Source organism: Galeopterus variegatus, unplaced genomic scaffold (assembly GCF_000696425.1).
Source record: "Galeopterus variegatus unplaced genomic scaffold, G_variegatus-3.0.2 Scaffold115, whole genome shotgun sequence".
NCBI classification, from domain to species: domain Eukaryota; kingdom Metazoa; phylum Chordata; class Mammalia; order Dermoptera; family Cynocephalidae; genus Galeopterus; species Galeopterus variegatus.
The window spans coordinates 263,359-288,099 of record NW_007726226.1 but is presented as its reverse complement, the minus strand read 5'-3'; the positions used below and the strand labels follow the sequence as shown (position 1 = coordinate 288,099).

Genomic DNA, 24,741 nt, shown 5'->3' with positions numbered 1-24,741 from the left:
CTTTCAGAATGGATGACCTTGGTTACACGTAGGCGAGGCTTATGTAGCCCTGATGTGTAATAGATGTAATGGATAATTACTGCTGTGCTGCTCAGAACTCTCCCTCTCCATAGACAAGTTTCAACTATGAAGTTCAAGTGGAGAATGTCAATCACAGAATTCTTCTCCTCTGGCCACAATTAGTCGATCAGGACAATCAGCCTCTTGCCTGGGATGCTTTCCAATCTAGACATCAGGGAAGATTCCTAGTCACTCTCTGGAGTGAAGCTGTAAACACAAGTTTCCTTCCACATGGAGGAAGCTGGTTTGAGAGATTGAAGCCAAACACAGAGAGAAACATAGACAAGAGATGAAGATTGTACTGATGGATTCTGAATTCCTGGTTCCACATGACCCTAAGATCCCACTTATCTCTGTATTTTCCAATAAGTTCTCATTTTGTCCAACCTACTTTCAATCAGGGTTCTATCACATACAACCAAGAGTCTTGATTAATCCATGTATTAGATTGATACGGTTCTCACATGAAACACCAGATATTTTCTACCTTGACCTTAAACACCCACAATTACCCTTAGTGGTTAAGGCAGAGAAGGCCAATATTAAAGTGTAAATATATTATTTTGGGATATGGAGGTAGTGGGAAGGAGGGAAACTTTAAGGCATCATCCATTCGCACCTCAGTGTGATTACATCTTTCACATAACCTAGCAGAGCTTCCTCATAGGGCCCTGAAGAGATAAAAATGGAAAAAGACTTTTTAATAGATATGTACAAATAATGCTGAACATTGGGAAGAGGGGACCTCCATGTCTGTGTGCATGTGTGATGTGTGTGTGCCCACACCCTAGTAGAAGATTGGAGAAGGTCACCAAAAGAAGACCAGAGGCCTATAAAAAATAAAAGTGACAGTTTTTCATAGGGTTGCTCTGTCACCATAAACTTATTATTATTGTTGTAAATAATTACAATCTATTCTATATGTGCAAGTTATATTCATTTGAGAAATAAAAAATATATATGAAGGGATCTAAGAATTACTTAAGCAATGGGAAAAATAATCAGGTATATGAAAGTTGAGTTTTAGTTCTGGATGAACACTTTATTAGTTGGGTAATCTTTGACAATCTTTGAAATTAAATTTTCTTATTTCTAACATATTGCTAATTTTTTCCTTTTCTACCTCAAAGGGTTTCTGTGAGTGTCAAATATCAAAAGGGGCTGGTGGAGCACGGTAGTTAAGGACTTCACCTGTCATGGAAGGATTTACATATTTAATACTGATAAAGTAGAGTAAAAACCTCTAGTCCTGAATTTGAATTGAAGTATCAGCTTGAATCCTGATGTATTTAATCTTTTAAAAAGTCCTAGTTCTGTTCATTTAAGTGACATAGAAACAATAATCAACCCAATAGCAATAAGCGCCTGTAGCATGTACTTATTGTGGTTTCTAAATGCTGTTTTCTATGGAAAGGAACCAGGTCTATCAACGACCACTGAGGTCATGTCAGAAGAACTCAGGGACCACTTCCTCATTTTAAGAAGTTCCTATGGCTAAAGATGGGTCAATGAGTAAAGATAGCAACTGCACCGATTTGACACACCTCACACATGTTTAAATTCATGAGGTCATATTGATGCTAAAAAAAAAGAAAAACTCATTGGATAACTTCGGAGGATGCTAGGGAACTGATTGATTATTTTGAAAAATGGTAAAACAAAAGGAAAGATTCAAACATGTATCCTGCATTTCCTCTACAGAGAACACCTCAGAGTAACCAAACACCTGACAAGAAGAATTTTTTCTTTATAAATGAATTAGAATATCACCATTTTGCAAATTCTATTGAATGAATGGATCTAAGCAACCATCATCAATGACTGTTAACATCAAAAAAAGACAGCCAGATATTTTTGTGCCTAAAGATGGTAGCATACTGCATTTCCTATGAGGTAACATTGACATACACATGCACAAACACAAAATCTAACCTGAATCTGATTTAGGCACTAGATCCAACTACCAATTTATAGAAAATATAGAGGACAGGGAAACATGTAAAATAGTACCACAGGGAGACAATGCAGTCAAGAAAATCCAAACTATGGGAAATTTTGCAGGACAAACCACCTGTTTTATTAAGCAATAAAAACTAAATATTCATAAAAAAAGGAATTGAAGAAATTAATCTCAATATTTGGCTTTATTTGGATCCTGATTCAAACAAAAAAACTGAAAAAATTGACCCCTGAGTTGAAAGTTGTTATCTCGGAATTACTGCTAATTTTTTTTGTACAATAAATAATATAGTAATATATTTACAAAATCCTATCCTTTAGAAATACATATTGAAGTTTACAGATGAAATGTGACATTGAAGATCTGCTTCAAAATAATTTGCAGAGTCGAGGGTAGGAATTTAGATAAAACAAGACTAGTCATGACTTGATTAATGAAATTAGGTGATCATTACATAGAAGTGTATCATATTATTTTCTCTAGTTTTGTATATACTTGAAAGTTTCCATAATAAAAAGTTAAAAACCAAAACAAATCAAAACTTTGCCTGAGTTTAAATCTGAACTCAGTGAATTGCTAGCAGGGTTACTTAAGTGCTCTTGTCTCATTTGTCAAATGGGATGATAAAATGACCTATCTCATAGGGTTATTTGTGAGGAATAGAAAGAAATAACAGGTATAGAACACTTAGAAGAACTGCCCATGGCACACAGTGTGTGCTCAATCAAGTTATTTATTGATATCACTTGTCATTATTATATATTGTTATGTAGTCCCATTTTAAAAGAATCCTAGTGAATGTGATCTGTGCTCAACGTTTAAGCAGTGATCAACAGGTAGAAAGCACTAAGTATCATTCTTAAAGGAAATTTGGAACAATCTGTCAGGGGCAGGTCCTATTACAAAATCCACCAGGAAAGAGGATGTAGTGGATTGAATTATATCCTCCCCAAACTCACTGAAACTTGCATTGTGTCCCCCAAGTTTTATATATTAGAAACTTAGCCCCCACTGTGACTGTTAAGAGGGTGGGAAATCCTATTATGGTAATTGTAAGGTAGAGCCTTGAAGAGGTGATTGGATTGTAGGACCATACTGTAGTGAATGGATTAAAAATGGTGGCTGGGGGCCGGCCCGGTGGCGCACTACTACAGTGTGCCGCTTGGGAGCGCGGCGGCGCTCCCGTCGAGGGTTCGGATCCCACATACAGACCGGTTCCCGCTCACTGGCTGAGCGAGGTGCGGGCGCAACACCGAGGGTTGCGATCCCGTTGCCGGTCCGGTCCAGTACAGGCGTGACACTGAGGGTTGCGATCCGTTGCCGGACACGAAAAAAGACAAAAAGGAAAAAATAATAATAATAAAAAATAAAATAAAATAAAAATGGTGGCTGGGGCATGGTCCTGAGGGCTTTAAAAGAAGAGGAGAGTCTGTCTCTCTCTGCTGCTCTCTGCTTCCACCATCTTGCAATGTGAGACCCCTGGGGTACTGTGGCCATTGCCAGATGGACTTTGGACTTCCCAGCCTCAGAAACTGTAAGCAATAAATGTCATTTTTCTTTTTAAATTACCCAGTCCCGTGTATTTTATCATAAGCAACAAAAAATGGACTAATACAGAGGACTTTTCTCTGGTTCTCAGGGCAGGCGAGGCAGCTTCCTCTCACTACACTCGAGGTTTGTAATCACTGAACTGGGATGGTGATAAATTTCTCCCTACCAGACCTCAACTCTTTGTCAGCAAAATGCTCTTCTGTCTAAATATGTGCAAAGAACCAGCACATAGTAAGAAGCACATAGATGGCAGTTTTGTTCTCATTATCGTGATGGTATTTTTTGGAAGCAGTTGAGGTGGTGCCTTCTTTTTGTTGTACAGATTTTCAGGTATATGGTGGTAGGTTCATATCAAGATCTTCTGGGGGAACATTTTCAAAATATGTATCCTCAGGTCCCTACTAGTCCTGGTGAATTGTCAGTTAGTAGCAGTAATAGGGTAGGATGCATGTATGTTTTTAGAAGCTTCCTCTGCAGTGATTATGATACATCCTGAACACCTGTAATTTGCTGCAAATCCCTGAGTGGAGATCCCATCCCTCCTGCAGTGGTTCTGGGATATATTCCTCAGAATAAAAGCTTTCTGTGGTTAAATGTTTAGAAATGCTACAGGCTAGTACCTGGCCCTTCTCCTGCTTGGGGCTTATGAAAGTATCAGATAATTTCTGTAGTACAGGGTATTTGAAAACTTGTAACCTATTGACTTCTGATCTTATTTGGCCTTGCAACATTTGTTTTTCTTGCAACTCACCATCTTTTTTCGACACTTTTGAGAAATACTATAGTACAGAGATAGCTAGAAGTGAGTTCTATCCATATTCTGAAAGCCTTTTGCACTGAAGATATCAGGGAGCAGCAAGGTAGCAAAGAGCAGCCAAAATTCCTCTTCCCCAGGGAGCGGGCTGAACCTATTTTATTCTTCCTGCTACCTGCTACTTATATGTGGAAAGAATATTGACATGATAAATGCATGCTTTCAAGTACACACCTTTGGGTACACTCAAGGTGACAGTCAAAGGACCAGGGGAGGCGCCGCTGCAGACTGTAAGAGCCGAGGCTCTGGGCAAACCTTGCTTTAAACCTGGCTCAGTGACATTGGGCAGGTTTCACGACCTCTTTGTGCCCCAGTTTCCTTATGTGTAAAGCAGAGACAATAATACTACCTATTTCATTGGGTTGTTGTGAGGATAGATGAGATAATCATGCAAAGCCCTTAGGAAGGGCTCAATATAAGTTTATTATTATTATTATTGTTATTGAAGTGAAAAAAAAAACTCACAAGCAAAGTGAGAGAGAGAATGGAGAACCCTGGAAGATTTCAAGCTCATAAAACTCTCCTTCCTTTCACATATGAATTTACCTCTGTTTTTTTTTTTTGTAAGTCATCTCACAATTACCCTGTGAGAATTCAGGGTTACCGTTTGAGAGACATTATTAAATTTAGCACTAGAGTGTGAATGACCCTTTCACCTGACTCTTCATTCTAGTTAAATCCTAAACTATCTGACTAATTAATATGCAACAAACAGTTTGGGAGCTGCTGCCAAACACAAAAAGAAAAGTCACTCGACAACACTGAAATGACTGCCCAAGCAAGAGTAAAAAAGGTTGAGAATGGTGAAGAGGGTGTTGGAGCGAGGAAGCTAAAGAGGAGATTTGTAAACAAATACGAGTTTACAGCTCCCAGAATTTTTAAAAAATAAAAAAGACAAGAGGAAAAGAAAAAGAGAAAAAGAAGAAAGAAAGAAAGAAATGGAATACAATTAGAAAGTTGCAGAGTGCCTTGCTTGTAGTCAGGCTAAGGTCGCGCGCGCACACACACACACACACACACACACGCACCCCTTCACATGTGCATGTGTATGTGTGTGTGCATAATATGTACTTCCTATTGTGAGTTATGGTTAAAAAGGTTGGAAAGCCTCTAGTTAAGAGGGCAGGTCACAGGGCCCTGAGCCCAGAAATAGATTGTTATTGCTTATTTAGAATGACATTGTGAACATAGACATGTGTTATTTCGTTTTCTGAGGCTTATAACACAATATCTGAAACTGGATAATTGGTAAAGAAATAAAATTTATTTCTCAAAGTTTTGGATGCCAGGAAGCCCATGGTCCAGGGGCGCATCTGGTGAGAGAGACTTCTTCTGGGTGGGAACTCTCTACAGGGTCCCGTGGTGATGCAGGTAATCATATGACAGGGATGGCAAGAGCTCTCTAATTTGCTCACTTGCTCTCCTTATAAAACCATCAGTGGAAATTTATTTCTCAAAGTTTTGGACGCCAGGAAGCCCATGGTCCAGGGGCGCATCTGGTGAGAGAGACTTCTTCTGGGTGGGAACTCTCTACAGGGTCCCGTGGTGATGCAGGTAATCACATGACAGGGATGGCAAGAGCTCTCTAATTTGCTCACTTGCTCTCCTTATAAAACCATCAGTGCTCTTCCTATGACAACCCACTAAACCATTAACTCATTCCTCCATGAATAGATTAATCCACTCATGAGAGCATGGTCCTCATGATCCAATCTCCTCTTAAAGTTCTCACCTTTCGAATATCATAGTCAGGTTTCTCACCCTCTTAACATGGTTACGATGGGGATCAGGCTCCAGTGAGTTTGGGGAGGACATTCAATCCATGGCAGACCAGATCTCACCTTGCCTTTTTGTGAACACTGGGGTGATTCATGAATGTGGCAGGGACAAGCCAAGGAGAGAAAACACAGAGACCAAGCCCCAATTCAGTGATTGACTCAGAGCCTGGAGACCAGCGGGTGGGCTGCTGATGGCAGTGTGGTTTCCATTTCTAGTGGTGGCAACTGCAGCCCCAGCAGCAGCAATAGTTACCATTTATTGTGCATCTGCTAGGTACCAAACCTGATATTTCATTCTTTACTTTCCTTATCCCATTGGAATCTCACAGTAAAACTATGGGATAGCTATTATTATTCCCATTGTAAGGATGAGAGAGCAGACTTCTGAGGACTGAATCAATCATGCACAAAGGATTTTATAAGAACTGTTTATCAAGTACTTGGAGAGAGGCAAGGTGAGGTATGATGAGCTGTTTCCTTTTCAGAAGTTTCATCTACAAAACTGAACTCCAGCTCATGAGGCTCTCTGAGGAGTGAAGCATCTGTGTTCTTTCTCCTAAATCCCCTGACTCATTCGGTTTCTCCCCAGCCAGGGGCTGGCAGAGTGAAGGAAAGAATCAGAATTTTATTCTTTTCCATAGATAGAGAAAGGTACCATATTGGAGATCAGGAATATCATACCTAGTTTCAGTCAGTCAACACACATTGTTTGAAAGCTATCAATGTTAATACCAATTATTTACTATGCTAAGTAACTCATGTACCTATCATTTAGTCTTCAGAATCACCTTATAGAGAGGGTACTATTTTTGTCTTCATTTTCCAGGTGAGGGAACTAAGATGTGAGAGGGTAATAACCTGCCTCAGGTGAGATGGCTAATAGGTGGTAGGACTTGGGCCTTGAACCCAGCTCTGCCAGACCCCACAGCCTGAGCTCTTAACCAGCAAACAGTAATCATTTCTCCATGATGCCCAAGGTACCATTTATGCATATGTGGGGATTCAACAAAAGTGTCAATGATTGCTCCCTGTCTTCAAAGAGGTTTTAGTACTACGGAGAAGGTAAGGTGTATGCAAATGGAAAAATAGTTAATAATTCCTTGCTGCAGTTCAGGAGGGTCAGAGGAGGGTGAGAAAAGATTCATGAAGGGAAAGATTGCTGGTGCTGAGCTGGGCAGAATGAGAGGACTGGATGAGCACAGAAGAGTGGGTTGGTCCCAAGGGTGAATGAACAGACGTTAGGTTCCTTGGGTTTGAGCAGACAGCAGTTTCTTTAGTTGGAGAGAGTGGGTCCCCATTTAGGAACTCTGAGGCCCTCAGCAAGTTATTTAAGTTTTCTAAGCCTCAGTTTAGTCATCTGTGATATGGGGCTTATACCCGTCTGAGAGGTTGTTGGGAGGATTAAGTGTATCTGAAGCGCTTATGAAAAGAAGGCATCCACTACTTTCCCCTCCACCCCACCAGGCTGAGTTTGATTTCCCGGTAGAGTGGGCTTGCTTCCTCCCTCTGTCCTTACCACTGAAGGTGTGAGAAGAGCCCTACCTGCTGTGAGAAGCCCTTCACAACACGCCTTTGTTTGAGGTTTGTCTCTCCATCCAAGTTGGCGGTTTCCAGGTGGCAGATCCCGCTGGGGTTCGAGGAAAAGAGGAGGAGTATGTCTGCTGGGATGATCTCATTGCATTGCATTTGGATAAAGTCTCCCACATGCACATCCTTCCAGCGCCTCCGCACGTAGTTCTGCTCTTTTCTTGGGTGGGAGAAAGAAGGGGTCTGAGTGAGCTTTAAGTTTCCTCAGAAAATTAATGGGTGAATAGAGGAAGGTTTCCCCTGTACTTAAGTATGTCCCAAATCAGCCTTTCATGACATTACTCTGTATTCTAATTTTCCTCAAATGACCACCATCATAATCTCTCTAGAACAGCTGGGCATGATCTATAGGATCCCTCTAGTAAAAGATCTGTCCTCACGATCAATTTTGATTGACTGCTGGGCCTTGACCAGGGGTACTGTGGTCAGCCCTGGCTTCCTAGATGGGAAAAAAATTTGAAGGAGAAGGTAACTATACTGTTGTTTTAATGGGGTACTCTTAATATACATTCTTTATGAGAATAGCCAGTTATCGCCAAAGAAACCAGGGTTTCAAGGAATGAGGATACAGAAAAGACTGTTCTTGATTATCAGCAGGAGAGTGGTGGTAGGAAAGATGAAGACATTGTCTAGGAAGATCTGGAGCAGTGCTGAAATGGAAAACTCTGGGCAGTGGGGAAATTAGGAAGAAGGCACCAGGAACTTCTATAGGATGGGACATCTGACAAAGTTATGCACTTTATCTTCCTATCCAATTTGTTAAGCTCAGATAACAGTGGCAGTAATAATGGCAAATTTAGCATTTCTCATGTGCCAGGCACTGGTGTTAATTACTAGTTCATTTACTTGCATCGTAACTCACTGGAGTAGATGTTATCATACCCATTTCACAAATGAGGAGAGTGAGGTTCGAAGAAAAATGTCTTAGTCTCACAAAAACTGAGCTGGGACTTGAGTCTAAGTCCAACTACATGCCAAAGCCCACCGTCTTCACTGCTCAGATATACTACCTGCTCCAAAACATTCCCCTCTCTGTGTAGCCTTGGCTTTTGCACCTCCAGTGAAAGAACTTCCTGCTCCCCCAGGCAGTACATTCCATTTTCAAAGAGCTCTCATTTCAGAAAGACTTCCTTCTGCCGAGCCTGGTTTTGCTCTTCCAGGTAGTCTGGTGTATTCATCTTCCACCATTCTTCAAATATTTCACAGCACTCATCAGGTGTTTCATGAAGCCTTTTGGACATGTCAAGTCAAGTTTAACTTTCCAAGTGTCCTCAATTATTCCTGGTGTAACATAGTTTCTAGATGTGTCCTGGAGGTGTGGGTTCTTCTAAGGCTGTGTTTGGAAATCTCTTCAAATGGGAGATTTGGAACCAAACCAATATTCCCCATGTGGTCTTTTGAAATGAGCCCTGCTGGCTTGGAGCTGGGTGCCCCTGAGCACAGCCAGGCCTGCAGAGGCCGGCTCTTGCTGTGTGGCTCTTGCTGTGGTCCTGAGCCCCTCTGGGCATGTTACTGCTTCTGTTTCTGTTGGAATCTGAGCTGTCCTGGGCATGACGAGTCCACTCTTCCAAGGAGAAAAAGATATAAAAGGAATTCCACTTTTCTTCTTGGACTTCACAAAACTCCCTGAGGAGGATGAGGGGTTTGGTGTCTTCTTTTTTTGGGGGGGCTCTTTGGAATACCCAGACAAGTCCTGCTAAGATCCCATCTTCCTGGTCATAAAAGATCCTTCCAGAGGACTCCCCCAACCCCCTGAAATGAAGGTGCTTTCATTTGGAAAGCCAAAGAAAGATCTGATCAGAGTCTATAAAATCATCACGGACATTAGAATTGGGGAGCAGCCTTGTAACTCGAAAGAACCACGGAGTTCTGTAGCAGTTCAACCAATCTATTGGCCATACACATCATCCAAGTGGCTATTGAGATCACTTCTGAGTATTTCAAGGGGAATGTGTATGTAGCATTTTAGTAATAATTCTTCCTCACCTGCAAAAGCATCTGAAAGGTTTCCGAGCAATTTTCTTTAGCCTCTATGCTTCTGCTCTGCCCCATATCACTTTTTTTCCTATGGAGGATAGGGGCAGTAACCTTATGCTTGTTTCCCTGTGTCATTTTGGAAATGAATTTGCTTATTTAAAAATTTGTTTATTTATACAGTCAGGGTGGGTACTCTCCTGCCAAGAGTACCATCATAACTGTCAAATACTTCGTGGTCTTTCTGCTGAATCAGGGGATGATATTTTTTTTCCTCAAAGCCATTCTGGGAATACCTGTTAAATACCCAAGTATAAGGCTACTTAAAGGGATTAGAATGTGTTGTATTCTGTATGAGAAAAGGAATTTCTTAGCATGAAGGAGGAACTGGTTTTCTATTGATTTTTTTTTTCATTTTATGAGATTGATTTAAAAAAAGGGGGGGTTTTAAATATTACAGCAAAATTGCTCCAGGAACAAAAGATTATCACTCTGATTGTCTGCATTCCTCTTTGGCTTCTGTGTCCTAATAGATAGTGCCTTTGGGGATGTGGGATATCAGTTGACTGCTATAATCTCGGCACTCCACCTGGTATTCGGGATTGGATTTAGGGAGAACACCTTTGACTTTGAGCCACATCCTGATTGCTATCACTTCCAGAGCACACAGGTTCCAAAGGTTTTGGCAAATGCTATTTGGGATTGCTGCATACAGAGGTGTATCAAAGGCAAGGCCATCACACATCCACTTATGGATGTGGAATCTCATTCTTCCCCTTTCTTAAAAAGGACTCCACTGCTTAGAATGGGATGTGGGTTACTAAGGTAATGGAAGATGGTGAGTTATGCAGATGAGCTTATTGCATATACATTTTTATGAATAGTGAGGTCTGTGATCTGGGCTGAAGTGTTCTCTTGTCAATTCCCATCGTGATGTAGGTATCACAAGGTCAATGGAGCCGCCCATAAGCTGTTGTTCAGACCAGTCTCTGTCTTCCTCATATTACTCCTTGGATCCCAAGGCGGTCACTGCTGAACTGTAATAATCGCCTCTGTCTTTCCTTTAGATGTAATCCTCTCTTCCTTAGGACGATGCGCAGATATGTGATGGTGATGAAACATTTTCAGTTATTGCTGAAATTCTTCCCTCTCCAAGACAGAGATTGTCCATCTCTGGGGTTGTGCTTCTCAGATACAGGCATTCATACCTCAAGGATACCCTGTTGGGTGTCCAGGAGTACTAAAGCTATGGGTTCAGCATAATTTGGGGGTGTTTATTTTAAAAAATATTTATTTTGGGGGGGAGAGCATAGTTTAGTAATTTGCCTGGTACGTAATTTGAAGAATTAACATTTATAGTAACCTAAACATAGTTATGTTATGGAATCAGATGCAGCATAATTTGGGGGTGTTTATTTTAAAAAATATTTATTTTGGGGGGGAGAGCATAGTTTAGTAATTTGCCTGGTATGTAATTTGAAGAATTAACATTTATAGTAACCTAAACATAGTTATGTTATGGAATCAGATGCAAACTGTATAGGATTCTAGGAATAAAAAAATGAAACATCAGGGACATTTCCTTCTTGCACTGGGCCACTTCGTGCTGGCCTCCCAACTCCCTGGGGTCTACTTTGTCTCCTCAACTGCTGGGAGCATGTTTGTGGAAAAGCCAGGGATGCACAGCCCAAGGGGGTCCAGCCAGGGGAGCTGGAATGTCTGAATCCGGCTGAAGCAGAAAAGCTGTGTGCTCCTGCACTGAGTGACACTGGGACATGACCTGCAGCTGCCAGGAGCCTCCTGTGGAAGTCATCCCCTCATTAACCCAGCCTGTTTGGAGCAGCTGCCCCAGGTGGACGTGTCCATACACTCTTGATCATCCCCCTGCTCAGTAAGGCCACACCTGGGAACTGACTGCTATTTTAGTTTCATACGATGTTCACTACTGTTTAAAAATAAGACAAGTCAACATGGCTTGGGACAAAGACTCCATCTGGCAGATTCTGCCTCAAGGAGAAATTAAGTGGTGCAACGCTAAATGGGCTTATTAAGAGGTAGTTAAACAGCAAAAGAGGTTTGGAACCAACTGGATGCGAATGGCTTGGGACAAAGACTCCATCTGGCAGATTCTGCCTCAAGAAGAAATTAAGTGGTGCAACACTAAATGGGCTTATTAAGAGGTAGTTAAACAGCAAAAGAGGTTTGGAACCAACTGGATGCGATGGGGGAGCAGGAGAAAGGGGAAAATGCTTAAGGCTCATTTCTGAAGTATCTGGGCTTTATAAAAAGTTTCAGGGAACTGGAGTAGAGGGAATTTGTCACGAGAATTAGTTGTTTTGTGGAACTTCCTATTCAAAGTAGCGTGATGGGCAGACATGGGCTGTCTTTCAGGAAGCTTAAATGCCCAGTCCAGAATGTTTGGTGTTGCTACTGTGGGGCGAAAGGGGAATGCCAGGGGGAATGAGTGCAGCATAGGGATTAAGAGCAGGGTCAAATCCCAGCTTCACTGCTTATGACCTGTGTGACTTTGGGCAAGTTGCTTAACATCTCTGTTTCTTCATCTGTCAATTGGAGGTAATATGTGCTCTTGCCTCTAGGGTTGTTGGAAGAATTGATGACATGACCCACATGAGGGACTGAGCTCAGGGCTTTTCACTTAGTAAGAGCTCAATAAATACCAGCTTCCTTTATGATGATGATAATGGTGATGATGATGATGACAATGATTGTTATTGTTATACTGAGGGCTAACCACACCTCTGCAGGCCCCTGCATTTTCTTCTTCATGCTATTTGGACACCCACTTTATGCTCATGATTACATTTCATGCCTTGGGCCCAAGCACATGAAACCCTGCAAACATACCTTTCCCCCAAACCCAGAAAAGAGGGACCCAAGCTCAGCAGACTGAACGATTAGGGATTTGGAGCATAGCTACAAGGACAAATTCCAAGAAATTTTTATTCTTAGAATCTGGGCTGGAGGGAATTTGCTAGATCTCCAATTTGACCTCCACTGTTTGGGTGAAGAAACAGGCTGGAAGAAGGGGAGTGACCCGGCCAAGATGCACATTGACAAAGATCAGGCTGAAACCTCTGCTCTTCCCATGGCTCCAAGGGGGAGAACCAAGGACTCTGTGGCTAATTCAGAAATGCTGGTAATGCCCAATTGTTTGGGCAGTTGTACGTTGAGGCAGAGGCAGTATTGTACAGTGGTTAAGAGCGTTGGAGTCAGGTGACCTGGATTTCAAACTTGGAACCACCTGTTACATGCAGTGTGACCTTGAACCTGCTACTCAACTTTCTGACCTTCAGTTTATTCATCTATCAAATGGGACAAACGTGTTCCCCATGTTGTAGCAAAAGTTAAGATAGTATATAAAAAGTGCCTAATAACCTCGTAGCAAATGGCATTTACTGCTGCTATTATTATCATTATGCTTATGATTAGCTTGCAGCAGACAGGATCATGGCTATGGAGACAGTAGACTAGAGACTGCTGTAGTTGTCTATTTTCATGAGCCAATATTAATGAGGCGTGGGGCTTTCAGGCTAGAGGAGGCGCCGAGCAAGAGGGAGTAGAAATTGAAAAGGGTGAAAGGGCATGAGGCCTCAGACCCCGACCTGGCCCCAGGATGTGGACCAGAAGCTGAGGGTTACATGACAGGCAGCCTGAGTCTGGGGCCTGGACAGTGAGGGCAACTGTGTTCTCTTCACCTAACTGATCTTTGCCCCTGCACCCGCCGGTCTGCTACAGACCACAACGGGCAGAGGTAGACTTGCAGGGCTCAGGAAAGCACCAGAAAGGAACAGCTCAGGCCAGAGGAGCAGTAAGAGACCAGGACCCCCGGCTTGCCTGAAAATATTGGAAGACATGAGTGATATTCACCATACTTGATGATGCCCAGATTTATTTGGGGAGGCTTGAGGATTGAAAGGAACAGCTCAGGCCAGAGGAGCAGTAAGAGACCAGGACCCCTGGCTTGCCTGAAAATATTGGAGGACATGAGTGATATTCACCATACTTGATGATGCCCAGATTTATTTGGGGAGGCTTGAGGATTAGGAATGTGTACTAAAGTCCCAAATTAGCAGGCTGGGGATGATGACTGAAATTGGGGCATTTGTATTAATGTGACTTAATTCTCACCCCAAGGTTGGTTAGGCCTGGCACATTTGGGTCATGTTTGTATAGCGTAAAGTTCTTTCGATGTTGAAGCCTCTGGTCTGAGGGTAACCTACACACAGAGAGTAGAACTGAGTACAGAATGTCACCAAGCAGTGATGGAGTGATGGCCACAGAAACACCGTGCTTCAGAGGAGAGGGGAGTCACTGGTGCTGTCTGGCAATGTCATGGCCACAGTTATGGATACCACAGCTGAGAGTATTCAAGGGCATGAATGCTACCCCAATGCCCTTCTTCTAACCTCTGCAGATCCAAACACTACCTTTCTCTTTTCACTCCTGGGTACTAAACACCACTGGTGCACGTCTTATTGCCACACTTCCTTGCATATTATGGTCCTGTTTTCCTAATTATTTCATGCATTTCCTGTTTTTAACTATGTGATAAGTTGGCTGAGAGCTGGGATGATCCCAGGTCTTACATTTTGTTACCTACATAGGGTCAGGAAAGGTGTCTAGCACATGGGGAATGCTGAGTAAATATTTATTAATTAATTCTTTGTAGGTTTGTCTTGAACATGAGGCAGTAGAAGTTTTTGATAACCTTTAGCCATTTTAACATCCAATCTATTTTTTTATTATTATCATTGTTATGGACTCTCCAGTGAAGTCCATAATAATAATATATTATAAGCTTACATGTATTGAGTGCCTGTAATAAACCCAGCACTTAACCTACACTACCATTTAGCTGCCTAATAGTGAAATCACATTCATTATTACTATTATCTCTATTCCATAGATGAGGAAACTGAGACCCAGAAAGGTTATCTAAGTTGCATAAGGTCACCCAAATGTGTCTACCAGGACACATGAGTGACAGCCATGGGAATTTGTGGCTCTGTTTGAATGAAGTACAAAGCAGATGAAGTCTCAGGAGAAGGTTACATAAACCCAGCAGAGGCTGGGTTGAGAACAGGAGCCTCCCTTTTGGAATTCTGAACTCCTTAGCTATAAATCACCACCCACCAAAATATAAATCATGCCTGGTGATGAGTGTGCAGAGCTTCAGGGACACCTGAATTCTTGTTTTGCGACTCTCCCACCATTGAATTTTGGAGAAGACCTAACGCTTTCTCTCCTGAAATGTCAAGCTGACTTGGCCACAGTGGTTTATGGCTCTGTGAGCCCAGAGCGAGGCAGTGGGAGTAGTGTGGGCACTTGCAAAACTGGTGCTTTGGTTTGCTGTTGCCAAATGCAGAGCAAAGACCTGAGGCTGGAGGCAGCGGGCTGTAGGTCTGTACACTTCAGCCAGTGTCTCTTTTCTTTGTTATACTTCAAATGACACTGGATGTTGCTCTGTTTTTCTTATTTTTCAGTCTTCCCCAAGGCCCGTTTGGAATCAAGTTCTATGGTGAAAAATTTTTGTCTTCTCTCATGCAGTTCCAGATTTCAGTCAATGGTCTTTCTCACTCTGCTTGGGTCAAGCTCATGGTGACTTCTTGCTATTGGGGTATAGAACTCCTCTTAGCAATATCTCAGCTATTTTCTGGGCGCTCCTGAATGCCAGGCACTATGTTGAGCATTTTACATGCAGTATCTCCTTTAATACTTGCAGCAATCCCAGTGTGTAGTTTTAGGGTGAAGGTGGGTTTATGACTATTTTGATGGTAGGATGGCCCTGGCAAAGTTTACATTCCGCACTATCAATCACCTTATCTTCTTTTGGGGGTTTCCCAGAGAACTGTTATACAGAGGAAATAATAGTAGAATGGGGACCAAATAATTGCTTTATTAACAGCTGCACAAATACAATATTCTAATGCATACTCTATGTTAGAAGTTGGGTTGGACCAAGTGGCTTAGGCTCGTGGCTAGATGAGGCTACCTACACCCCTTCCCTGAATCTAAATCTTGGTATGGATGTGCTTGGGTATCCTATGGATAGGAGAGGGAGAAAGAGGATCAGACTCCAGAGGGGTTTCCTGAATTCATATTTTAAAATCCTTCCACATAGGATAGGAGAAAAAATGAGAAAGCAGAGCATAGATTTTTGCTTTCAAAACATTTTAACCCTGCCCACTGGTAAATGTGACTCAGTGAGTGTCCTCAGCTTTTACCAACAAAATTAGAAACTCCTCCCTTTTTTGTGTGGGAAACATAATAAGGAAGTTGAAGGCTGAGGCTGGGACTAGCATTGAAAAAATTAGAGTTGAAGTGATTAGAAATGAAAAACAAAAACACTACTTAGTGCTACTTATGGTGCAGGCTCTGGGTTACACGGTTTATGAGGGTTATCTCATTTGCTAGTACTTGCCCCATTTTACAGATGTTGAAATGGAGGCTCAAGTGATTAACTAACCATATATGGCCATACATTTGGTAAGTGGCAGCTGTGAGACAAGCCCAGGTCTGATGCCAAAACCCTTGATGGAAGCATCCAGAAAGATCATTGTTGGAATCATCCAGAAAGATCATTGTTGAAACTGCTTTCATTCCCTCCTGTGGCACTGCATTCTCTAGTTTGTTTCTACAGGACTGTTATGTTCAGCCCTCTTGCATGTCATCTGCACATCTTTTCACAAAACAGACCCTAGAGAGATCATGATCACTATTTAGAAATGAGACAAATGGGGCCCGGACTGCTTACGTGGCTTCATTTAGGTCATACAGTTAATTAATGACATAACCAGGATCAGAACCTCTGGTTTCCGCTTTCCCAGATTTTCCAGTGGGGACTCAGGCATGAAAGCATCTGACAGACAAATAAAAACAGGTTGCAGGCCAGACTGGATGCTCAGTGCTGTGCTATCAGAGGACTGGCCGTTCTTCTGTAGTACACAGAATTATTTCTATGTTATAACAGCCATCTGACCTACAGAAGAGAGACTCTCCAAGTCTTTGTAAAAAGTCAGATTTAAAAAAATTCGAATCTATGTAATTCTTCCCCTAAGTTTCTGGCATTTCTTGGTCCTGGTCTTTCTGATACCAGTGTAAGCCACACATACAACTTTTAGTTGGCACATGAGCAGACTGTGAGCTGAAATGTGTGCCCTCTGCCTGGCTAAATGTTGCTTTTCCTTCAAAGCCCTCCCAAAATGTCACCTCTTCAGGAAGGCTTCCCTCAGCTTTGATGTTTCTTTGCATGCAGATGAGTCACCACATCCTTTTCACTACTGTGTCCCTTTGTCCATAGGCTACCAAAGCACATGGTCACTGTAGTTATTTACAAGTGTGTGGCCCCTGGACTGAGAGCCCCCTGAAGTCACACAGGACCTGCTGCAGTGGTGCACACACACTGAGTCCTGAATTCATATCTGCTAAACAGATAAATAAGTGATTGCGCATCTGGCATGGGCCTCAGACTGCTTCTACTCATGGTAGAAAGTGGCAGGCAGCCAGCGGGTACAAGCAGATCACAAGGCGAGAGGAAGCAAAAGAGAGCAAGCAAGACAGAGAAAGTGCCAGGGTCTTTTTAAGCAAGGAGCTGTCACGGGAACTAATAGAGCAAGAAGTCACTCATTAATCCCCCCTCCCCCAGGGAGAGCATTAATCCATTCATGAGGGATCTGCCCCCATGACTCAATCAGTTTCCAACACTGCCACATTGGAGATCAAATTTCCACATGAGTTTTGGAGGGGACAGCACACCCAAACTCCATCAGACATATAGTACGGAATGTCCCAAAGTATGTGCAGTTCTGCTAATACGTGGAAAGTAATTTACAGAGTCAAGTTTGCACACCCAAACTTCATCAGACATATAGTACAGAATGTCCCAAAGTATGTGCAGTTCTGCTAATACGTGGAAAGTAATTTACAGAGTCAAGTTTCAAACAAATTTTAAAATGATAGTGTTGAGGACATTGGAAGTGGCCTCTCCAACATCTGTTTTTCTTTTTTTGGAAACGATCTCATTTTTTTCATTTGGGTTTTATATCTTCCCTGAATAGCCCATATGCTTTCAAGGAAGCTGACTTCATACTAGGGGATTGTGTCTCAGGTATAACCTAATTAGCATAATCCCATCTCCTGCCCCTAGGGATGGGCATGTGACCCACTGGGGGCCACTAGGATGTAAGGAGGGTTTAGGGAGTAAGCTTCCCTGAACTTCAAATAGGGCTACCAGAAATGTCTTTCCTTTTTCTGTTGTGGATTATCACATGTAGATGTGAGGGCTGGAGCTTCTGCAGCCATCTCATTGCCATGAGGAAAATCTGTCTGAGGGTTATGGTGATACAGAAGAGGAGCTGAATGAAAAGGATTGATGATAGCTGATTCTACAATGCTGATCACGTGACCATGATGGTCACCTGCCCACCTCAGGACATTTGGAGTGACTTATGACAACAAAGTCCTCTTGTTGTCTAAACCTGTTTGAGTTGAAGGTTTTGCTACCTGCAGTGGTGAACATCTCAATGGATACAGCTGAGTTAAGCAAAATTGAATAGGTTATTTACTGTGGGTTGACCAAGAACCTCACTATATTAATATGCATTGCTAGACTCAAGAGAAGCATCATGCATATACTGTTTCCCACATTTATTTGGCTGTGGGTTCTTTTTTTTCAAAGTGCATGTCACAGGACAAGATCTAGTCTCAATCCCAAGTTCTTTTCTTTCAAAGTGCATCTCACAGGACAAGATCTCGTCTCAGTCCCAAGTTTTACGTAAGTGGAAACTGAGATCCAGAGATTTAAATGACTTTCTTAAGCTATTAATAGTTAGTTGCAGATCTGGGCCTAGAGTACAGGTCTCTGCCTCTCAGGTCTGCATTCTCATCTCAAGGTCATACCCCCTCTCTGTCTAAGAGGATGAACCTCAAAAGAATGATCTAATTACTCTTTCGCAGATGCACTGTATTCCTAGGATATTATAAAGCAAACTTTGCAAATTAGGGGGCTCACAGGCAAAATACAACTTTAGGTGAAATAAAATAAATCTGAAGTATTTAAAAAAATTATATCAGTTACCAACACTTAAAAATCGGGTTATTTCAAACAAAAAATATTACTTTCTAGGTCCCCTAACAAAACTCAGTCTGGCAACAAAATTCCTATACTTTCACATGGTAACAACCATGAGGAGCTGAGTGGCCAGCTCTGCCTCCTGGGATTAAGGCATGGCCTTCCCAGTTTGCCACACTCCCCACCATTCCCTATCACATCCTAATGCTGATGCCAAGGATCACTTGCCATTTATCAGTACAGAGTAAAACTGCTTTTCTTTTTAGATCCAGCCCATTTTATTTAATTAACTCTTGGTTCCTGTCACCAATTATTTTGCTATACTTGAAAAAGTGAAATTTCCCAAAGTTAGGTATTAAAAAATATTTCCAAGGTCTAATAAGTTTGGAGCAACGCTGAGTTAATTGAAGATAAACAGGTTTCTTTACTGTGTATCTTTTCTTAGTCCATGAGCCATGGGTCATGAGGACCAGCATACAGTTTTGGGCCATGGATATCTTTTTTTCAGAGACCATCTGTTTGTCATTGTGATTCCACTGAATCCACTTTGGGAAATACTGCCGTGAAAACCCTTTATGTCCCTCCCTGCCAGTGAGCTGGTAGACTAATGTCTCTTTTTTCTAGATTGTTATCATCTCCATTTTCTGATGTTCCCTGAAAGCTATTTTGAGAACAAAACAATAGCCTGCCCTAGGTTGGGCCAGCTCCTAGCACAGGTGAGTCTGTGGTCTGATCCACACTGAGCTCATCCCCAAGATTAGGCCCATTAATCTGGGATGTTCTGGCAGAGCGGGGAGAACAGGACCAGGCTCGCTGTGGTCCACACACATTCCTCCCCAAGGAACCAGCTCCCTGGTCACCACTGTGCATCTTCTATGAAAAACAGAAGAAAGGACAAAGGTGGAAAACAAAAAGTGACGGATTAGTGCCAAAAGAAAAAATTTGCTTTCTTAAAAACTGTCTCTTCCTAGAAAGACATCACACCCCAGTATTTTTTTTTTTTTGTCCTCTCTTTATAATTTCCTTACTCAAAGGTGAGGAACAACTAAATCTTAATTCTAGGTGTCCAGAGTGCTCACAGCACTCAAGACAATTCGATCTAGTTGGAAAAAAGGAAAAAATCACTTCAGATTAATTTTTGCAGACATGCAATTGTGGTCCTCCAAGCAAAGAGGCCAGAAGCATTTGCTGCTGAGGGACAAGCACCGAGTTTTTCTTAGGGGTTCTTTGGAGACAAGTACGTCCTTATGTTAGTCTCCATGGAGGCTTCCCATGGCTACAACTTTCCAAGTGGACTTTGGTTTATAAACCCTTTCATCAGCCAGCTCCAAATAGGTCAACTTTTATTTTCCTGGGAAAGAGAACCCCTCCTTAGAAGTAAACAGTTCCTAACTGATTGCTGTGCACACTTCGAATCAAGCCCCTTTCCTTCCAACAATGACCAGAATGAAACTTCTGCTGAACTGGGGTTGATAAAGTCAGAGGGAATAAGACAGGCCTATGGTGTTCCTTGAGCAAGATAGATGTTTTCCTATTTGGCAAGAAATCAAGCCTTCACCTGCTTAGCGTTTCAATCATCTAAAGCTGCTATCTGCTACCACAGTAAACATTTTGTCACTGTAGTCTCTCCGTAAACCCAGACTCAACTCCCTTGCTTCTTTTGGGGCTTCGTGGCTTGTCACAAAGTTGGGACACTCTAACACTGTCTGATCCTTACCAGGTGAGAGCATGTTCTATCCCTTTTAACAACCCACTTTGACCATCTGTTCAATTATAGCTTTGTAAAACAACAAAATGGCGTCAAATAATGTGGCGAGCCAGGATGTCTGCCATCTTTGCTTTGGTTGGGACAACACAGAGAGGAAGCTCAAGAACGAGCTTCAACACAGAGAGGAAGCCTTAACGATGGAGCTTATACAAGTTTTATACCCTAACAGGTCTTTGCTTTGGTTGGGACAACACAGAGAGGAAGCTCAAGAATGAGCTTCAACACAGAGAGGAAGCCTTAACGATGGAGCTTATACAAGTTTTATACCCTAACAGTGAAGCAATTGCTGTCTGCACTTACCAAGCATTTATTCTATGTCAGGTGTGAAGCTAAGGATTTTCTAATAATCATCTCATGTAATTCTTACGATGACCTCCAGAATTGTTTCAATTCAATGAATGACAAAATGAAGCTCAGAGAGATTATGTCACTCGCCTGAGGTCACATAGTAAGTGCTGGAGACAATGTTCAACCCAGGCAGCGTGTCTCCTGTCCTGGTTCTTCTAACCCAGCCCTCCACTGTGTCCCTGAAAAACCCTGATGCCTCCTCCCTCCCAGGGTCCCCAACCATGCTTGAAGTTGTTCATGGCCACACCGGACTAAGAAGGGATGAGAACTTATTCAAAATTCTTAAATATTGGATAAATTTGAAACAGCAAAGAAAATGCTGTGTAACAAAGACTTAATTTCAAGTGACTGACTCAATCTTCTATTTTTTTTTTTTAAATTTTAGACTATAATCTATACTACAGAGAACTGAACGGTTTCACTGGGACAAAATAATATCTCCCTACTCCATCCCTTCCATAAGCAGTAGCTGTGGTGGTGGCAGCCACGGAAAAATGAGACCTGGGCCAGCCAGACTTCCAGGAGGTGTTTGCTTTACCTGCTATAGACGAGGCACTCTCGGTTATTGATGACTTTATCGGATTTGTACCTCCGGAGGTCTTCCCAAGCATCCTTGATGGCCGTGACTGTCAGGATCACACAGATGGGTATCATGCTTGCCTCAGGCTGGAAAGCATTGACCACGGGGATATAATTCAGAATCACAATGCCCACAAAATAGAAATTGGCAAACCGGTGTAGCTGCTCGAAGATGTTCTTGGGTACGAAGGACAACACGGTGTACTTGCTAGTCTTAATTCGATTCCCACGGCGGTGTCTGTTGGGGTTCTCTTTTGGGGACTGCCCTTCAAAGGGCAGGTTGGAGACCACCACTCGTTTCTTGTCTTCTTTCTTTTTCCGAAGGACAACACGGTGTACTTGCTAGTCTTAATTCGATTCCCACGGCGGTGTCTGTTGGGGTTCTCTTTTTGGGACTGCCCTTCAAAGGGCAGGTTGGAGACCACCACTCGTTTCTTGTCTTCTTTCTTTTTCCGCCTTTTCCTCCCTTCCGTTCTCATCGCTGCTCAGCCCTGTCTCTTTAATTCTCATAACTTCATTCTCATCTTTTACTTGCTTTTTCTGCTACAGATTTCTCTCTCTTCTTTCAAAAGCAAAACTAAAAATGAAAGGCCAGTGTACAAACGCCAGGGGAGAAATGTGACGGGGAAGGAGCTTGCAGAGAATGGGTGTGTCTACTCCAGGCCACTTCCTGCTGCTTGTTGAAAACTCCACCTGTTGGAATGTAGACGTCACCCGCAGGTATCTTTCTTTTCCACCCCTGCAGTCAAGAACAGGTGCACTAACTCTGGGTCCTAAAACCTCCCTGGTTAATTAGCCAAGAACCTCAGAGGCTTTAGAAATGGCATACATTTTCTTGTCTGGGAGAGATTGCCTGACACCCACCAAAGAATTTCTCCTGAACTTTGTTTCCTGAGATGATCCAGTCAAATTTAGAGTTTAATTCTTGAGCTTTCAACCCACCTTTAATAAAATAACATTCTTGTGCTTCATAATATGAATGTTTATGTGAGTTAAATCAGCATTTCCCAACCTTAGCACTGATCAATATTGATATTTTGGACTGGATAACAATTCTTCATTGGGTATGCCATCCTGTGTATTGTAGGATATTTAGCAGCACCCTTGGCCTCTGCCCACTAGATGCCAGTAGCACTCTCCTTCCCACTGTGACAACCAAAAATGTCTTCAGATCTTACTAAATGCCCACTAGGGGTCAAAACTGCCCCCAGTTGAGAATCACTGAATTAAATGTAATTTAAGAAAATGTAATGTAAGAAAAGAGACCATCCTTTGAACATGTCAACGAATGTGCATAACCTACTAGTACAGGAGAACACAGAGGCATGATTTCCCTTACCTTTCATATATTTGAATGCTGGAGAAGTTTATCTCTCTATCAAAGCGGTATCTCTTGAAGTCCTCCATGCCGTCCTTGACCATGATGATAAACAGCACAATGGCCAATGGTAACATGGTGATTTCCCGATGAAAGACTTCCATGGAGGGCATCCAGTTCAGAATCACCAGAAACAGGAAATAGAGGTTAGCCCATCTAGAAGGAGCAAGCAAGGGGTGAGTGAGAACCAGAGAGAAATAAGGACAATAGGCTTTATAGCCAAACTGATCTAGATTTAAGTTCTATTCCTATTGTTTACCAGTTGAGTGACCTTCTTGAGCTGCTTCCTCTTGTGTAAAATGGGGAGAGTACTACCTACTTTAAAGGGTTATGATAAATATTACACGGGATACTATATGATAGGTACATAGTAGAGGGTTCTGGAGCAAAGTGGTTACTCAATAAATGGTAGCTTATAATAATAATTACAAAATTTAGAATGATGTATAAGTATGTATTTTGATTTATAATTAAAAATAATTTCACATGCAAGATCTCAAAAGAGTGGATTACATTATCAAGTTTTCCAAGTTCATCTTGTTTCCTTTTGCCACAGTGCCTTTGCACACGCAGGTCTGTCACAGGAACATTCTCCTGGCTCCCTTCTCTTACTTCTCTCTGCCCCTCTCACTTGGTTAACACATTCTCTTCTTTTAGGTTCAATTGTTACTTCCTTAGGTAGGTCTTCCCTGACTTCTTTAACTAGGCCAGAATTCTCCATTATTCACTCTAATAGCACCATCTACCCCTTCTTGGAAGTATCTATTCCTGTTATAATTGACATAGTTAAAATATTAATGTCTATCTCTATCACTAGACAGTGCATTCATTGAGGATGGTCTCTCTCTTTTTCTCTCATGTACCTTTTTCTCATGTAGCATCCAACATCTGGCCTGAGACAGAATAGACCTGATAAATAACTTATTGAATGAATGACAAAAACTTCTTAAGGTACATGCATCTGGATATTAAAAGAAAGGTGGCATCTCTGAGTTGATCTAAGTGGCAAATACTTAGTTAAAATGTATATTGTTTGGACAAGTGGATGTGTACCTGTGAAACTGCTCAAAGAGATTCTGGGGGAGGAAGGTGAAGAGGGTGTATTTGGTTGTGTGGATTCTGTTGCTGGAGTATCTCCTGGAGACCTTCTCACAATCTGGGTGGAATGTGCTGTTGTTGGGGAACACAACCCGCTGCTGTGTCAGGTTGTAGCTCTGCCTTCTCTTATCTGGGGAGAGTAGTGGTGTGGTTTCCAACGGAGACCGGGGAACACCATCTCTGACTCGCCACTGCCACCGGTGCCAAGAGGAGTCCACTGAGAGGGCCATTTCTGGCAACAGGCTGAGGTCTGAAAACAGACAGATGAAGTCTCTATGATTAGGAGAAATGTTTCATGTCAACACATGAAGTCACTATGATTAGGAGAAACATGTGACATATCAACCTGTTCACTCATCCACCCATCCATGCAAGGTTGACACTGGGATACAATGTGAGAAAAACAGGTTCAGTCCTTACAATTCATATGTTCTAGGGCAAGAGACATTAAACAAATAGTTACATAAATAATACACAAGTGACACTGTGATAGCGTCATGTAAGCACTGAAGGGGGTGGGAAGCGTTGATGACCTAGTTGGGGCTATCAGAGAAGAGCAGAAGTATGGCCTGGTGGGATACGACCATGGAGGTTAGCGTTCTAGCCCTGGCTCGTTCCTAACACACAACCTTGCTGGTCTCCAGTCTTCTCACTCTAAAAATGAGGAAAACTATTCTTACTATACTTTTTATTTTTTATTTTTTTTGTCTTTTTTATCTTTTTCCGTGTCCGGCAACGGATCGCAACCCTCAGTG

General features: G+C 42.2%; 1 protein-coding gene across 1 annotated transcript in view; it reads right to left on the bottom strand.

Annotated features, from left to right (window-relative positions):
* ATP10B (ATPase, class V, type 10B) overlaps positions 1-24,234 on the bottom strand; it is a 111,275-nt gene extending 87,041 nt beyond the window's left edge. The window contains exons 1-3 of the mRNA XM_008587192.1: positions 23,942-24,234; positions 22,850-23,044; positions 7,680-7,910 (exon numbers count right to left, since the gene is read on the bottom strand). Of these exons, the coding sequence (XP_008585414.1) occupies positions 7,680-7,910; positions 22,850-23,044; positions 23,942-24,216 (701 nt within the window). The 5' untranslated portion in view covers positions 24,217-24,234. The remainder of the gene's footprint in view (positions 1-7,679; positions 7,911-22,849; positions 23,045-23,941) is intronic.
* Between the last annotated feature and the right edge of the window lie 507 nt (positions 24,235-24,741).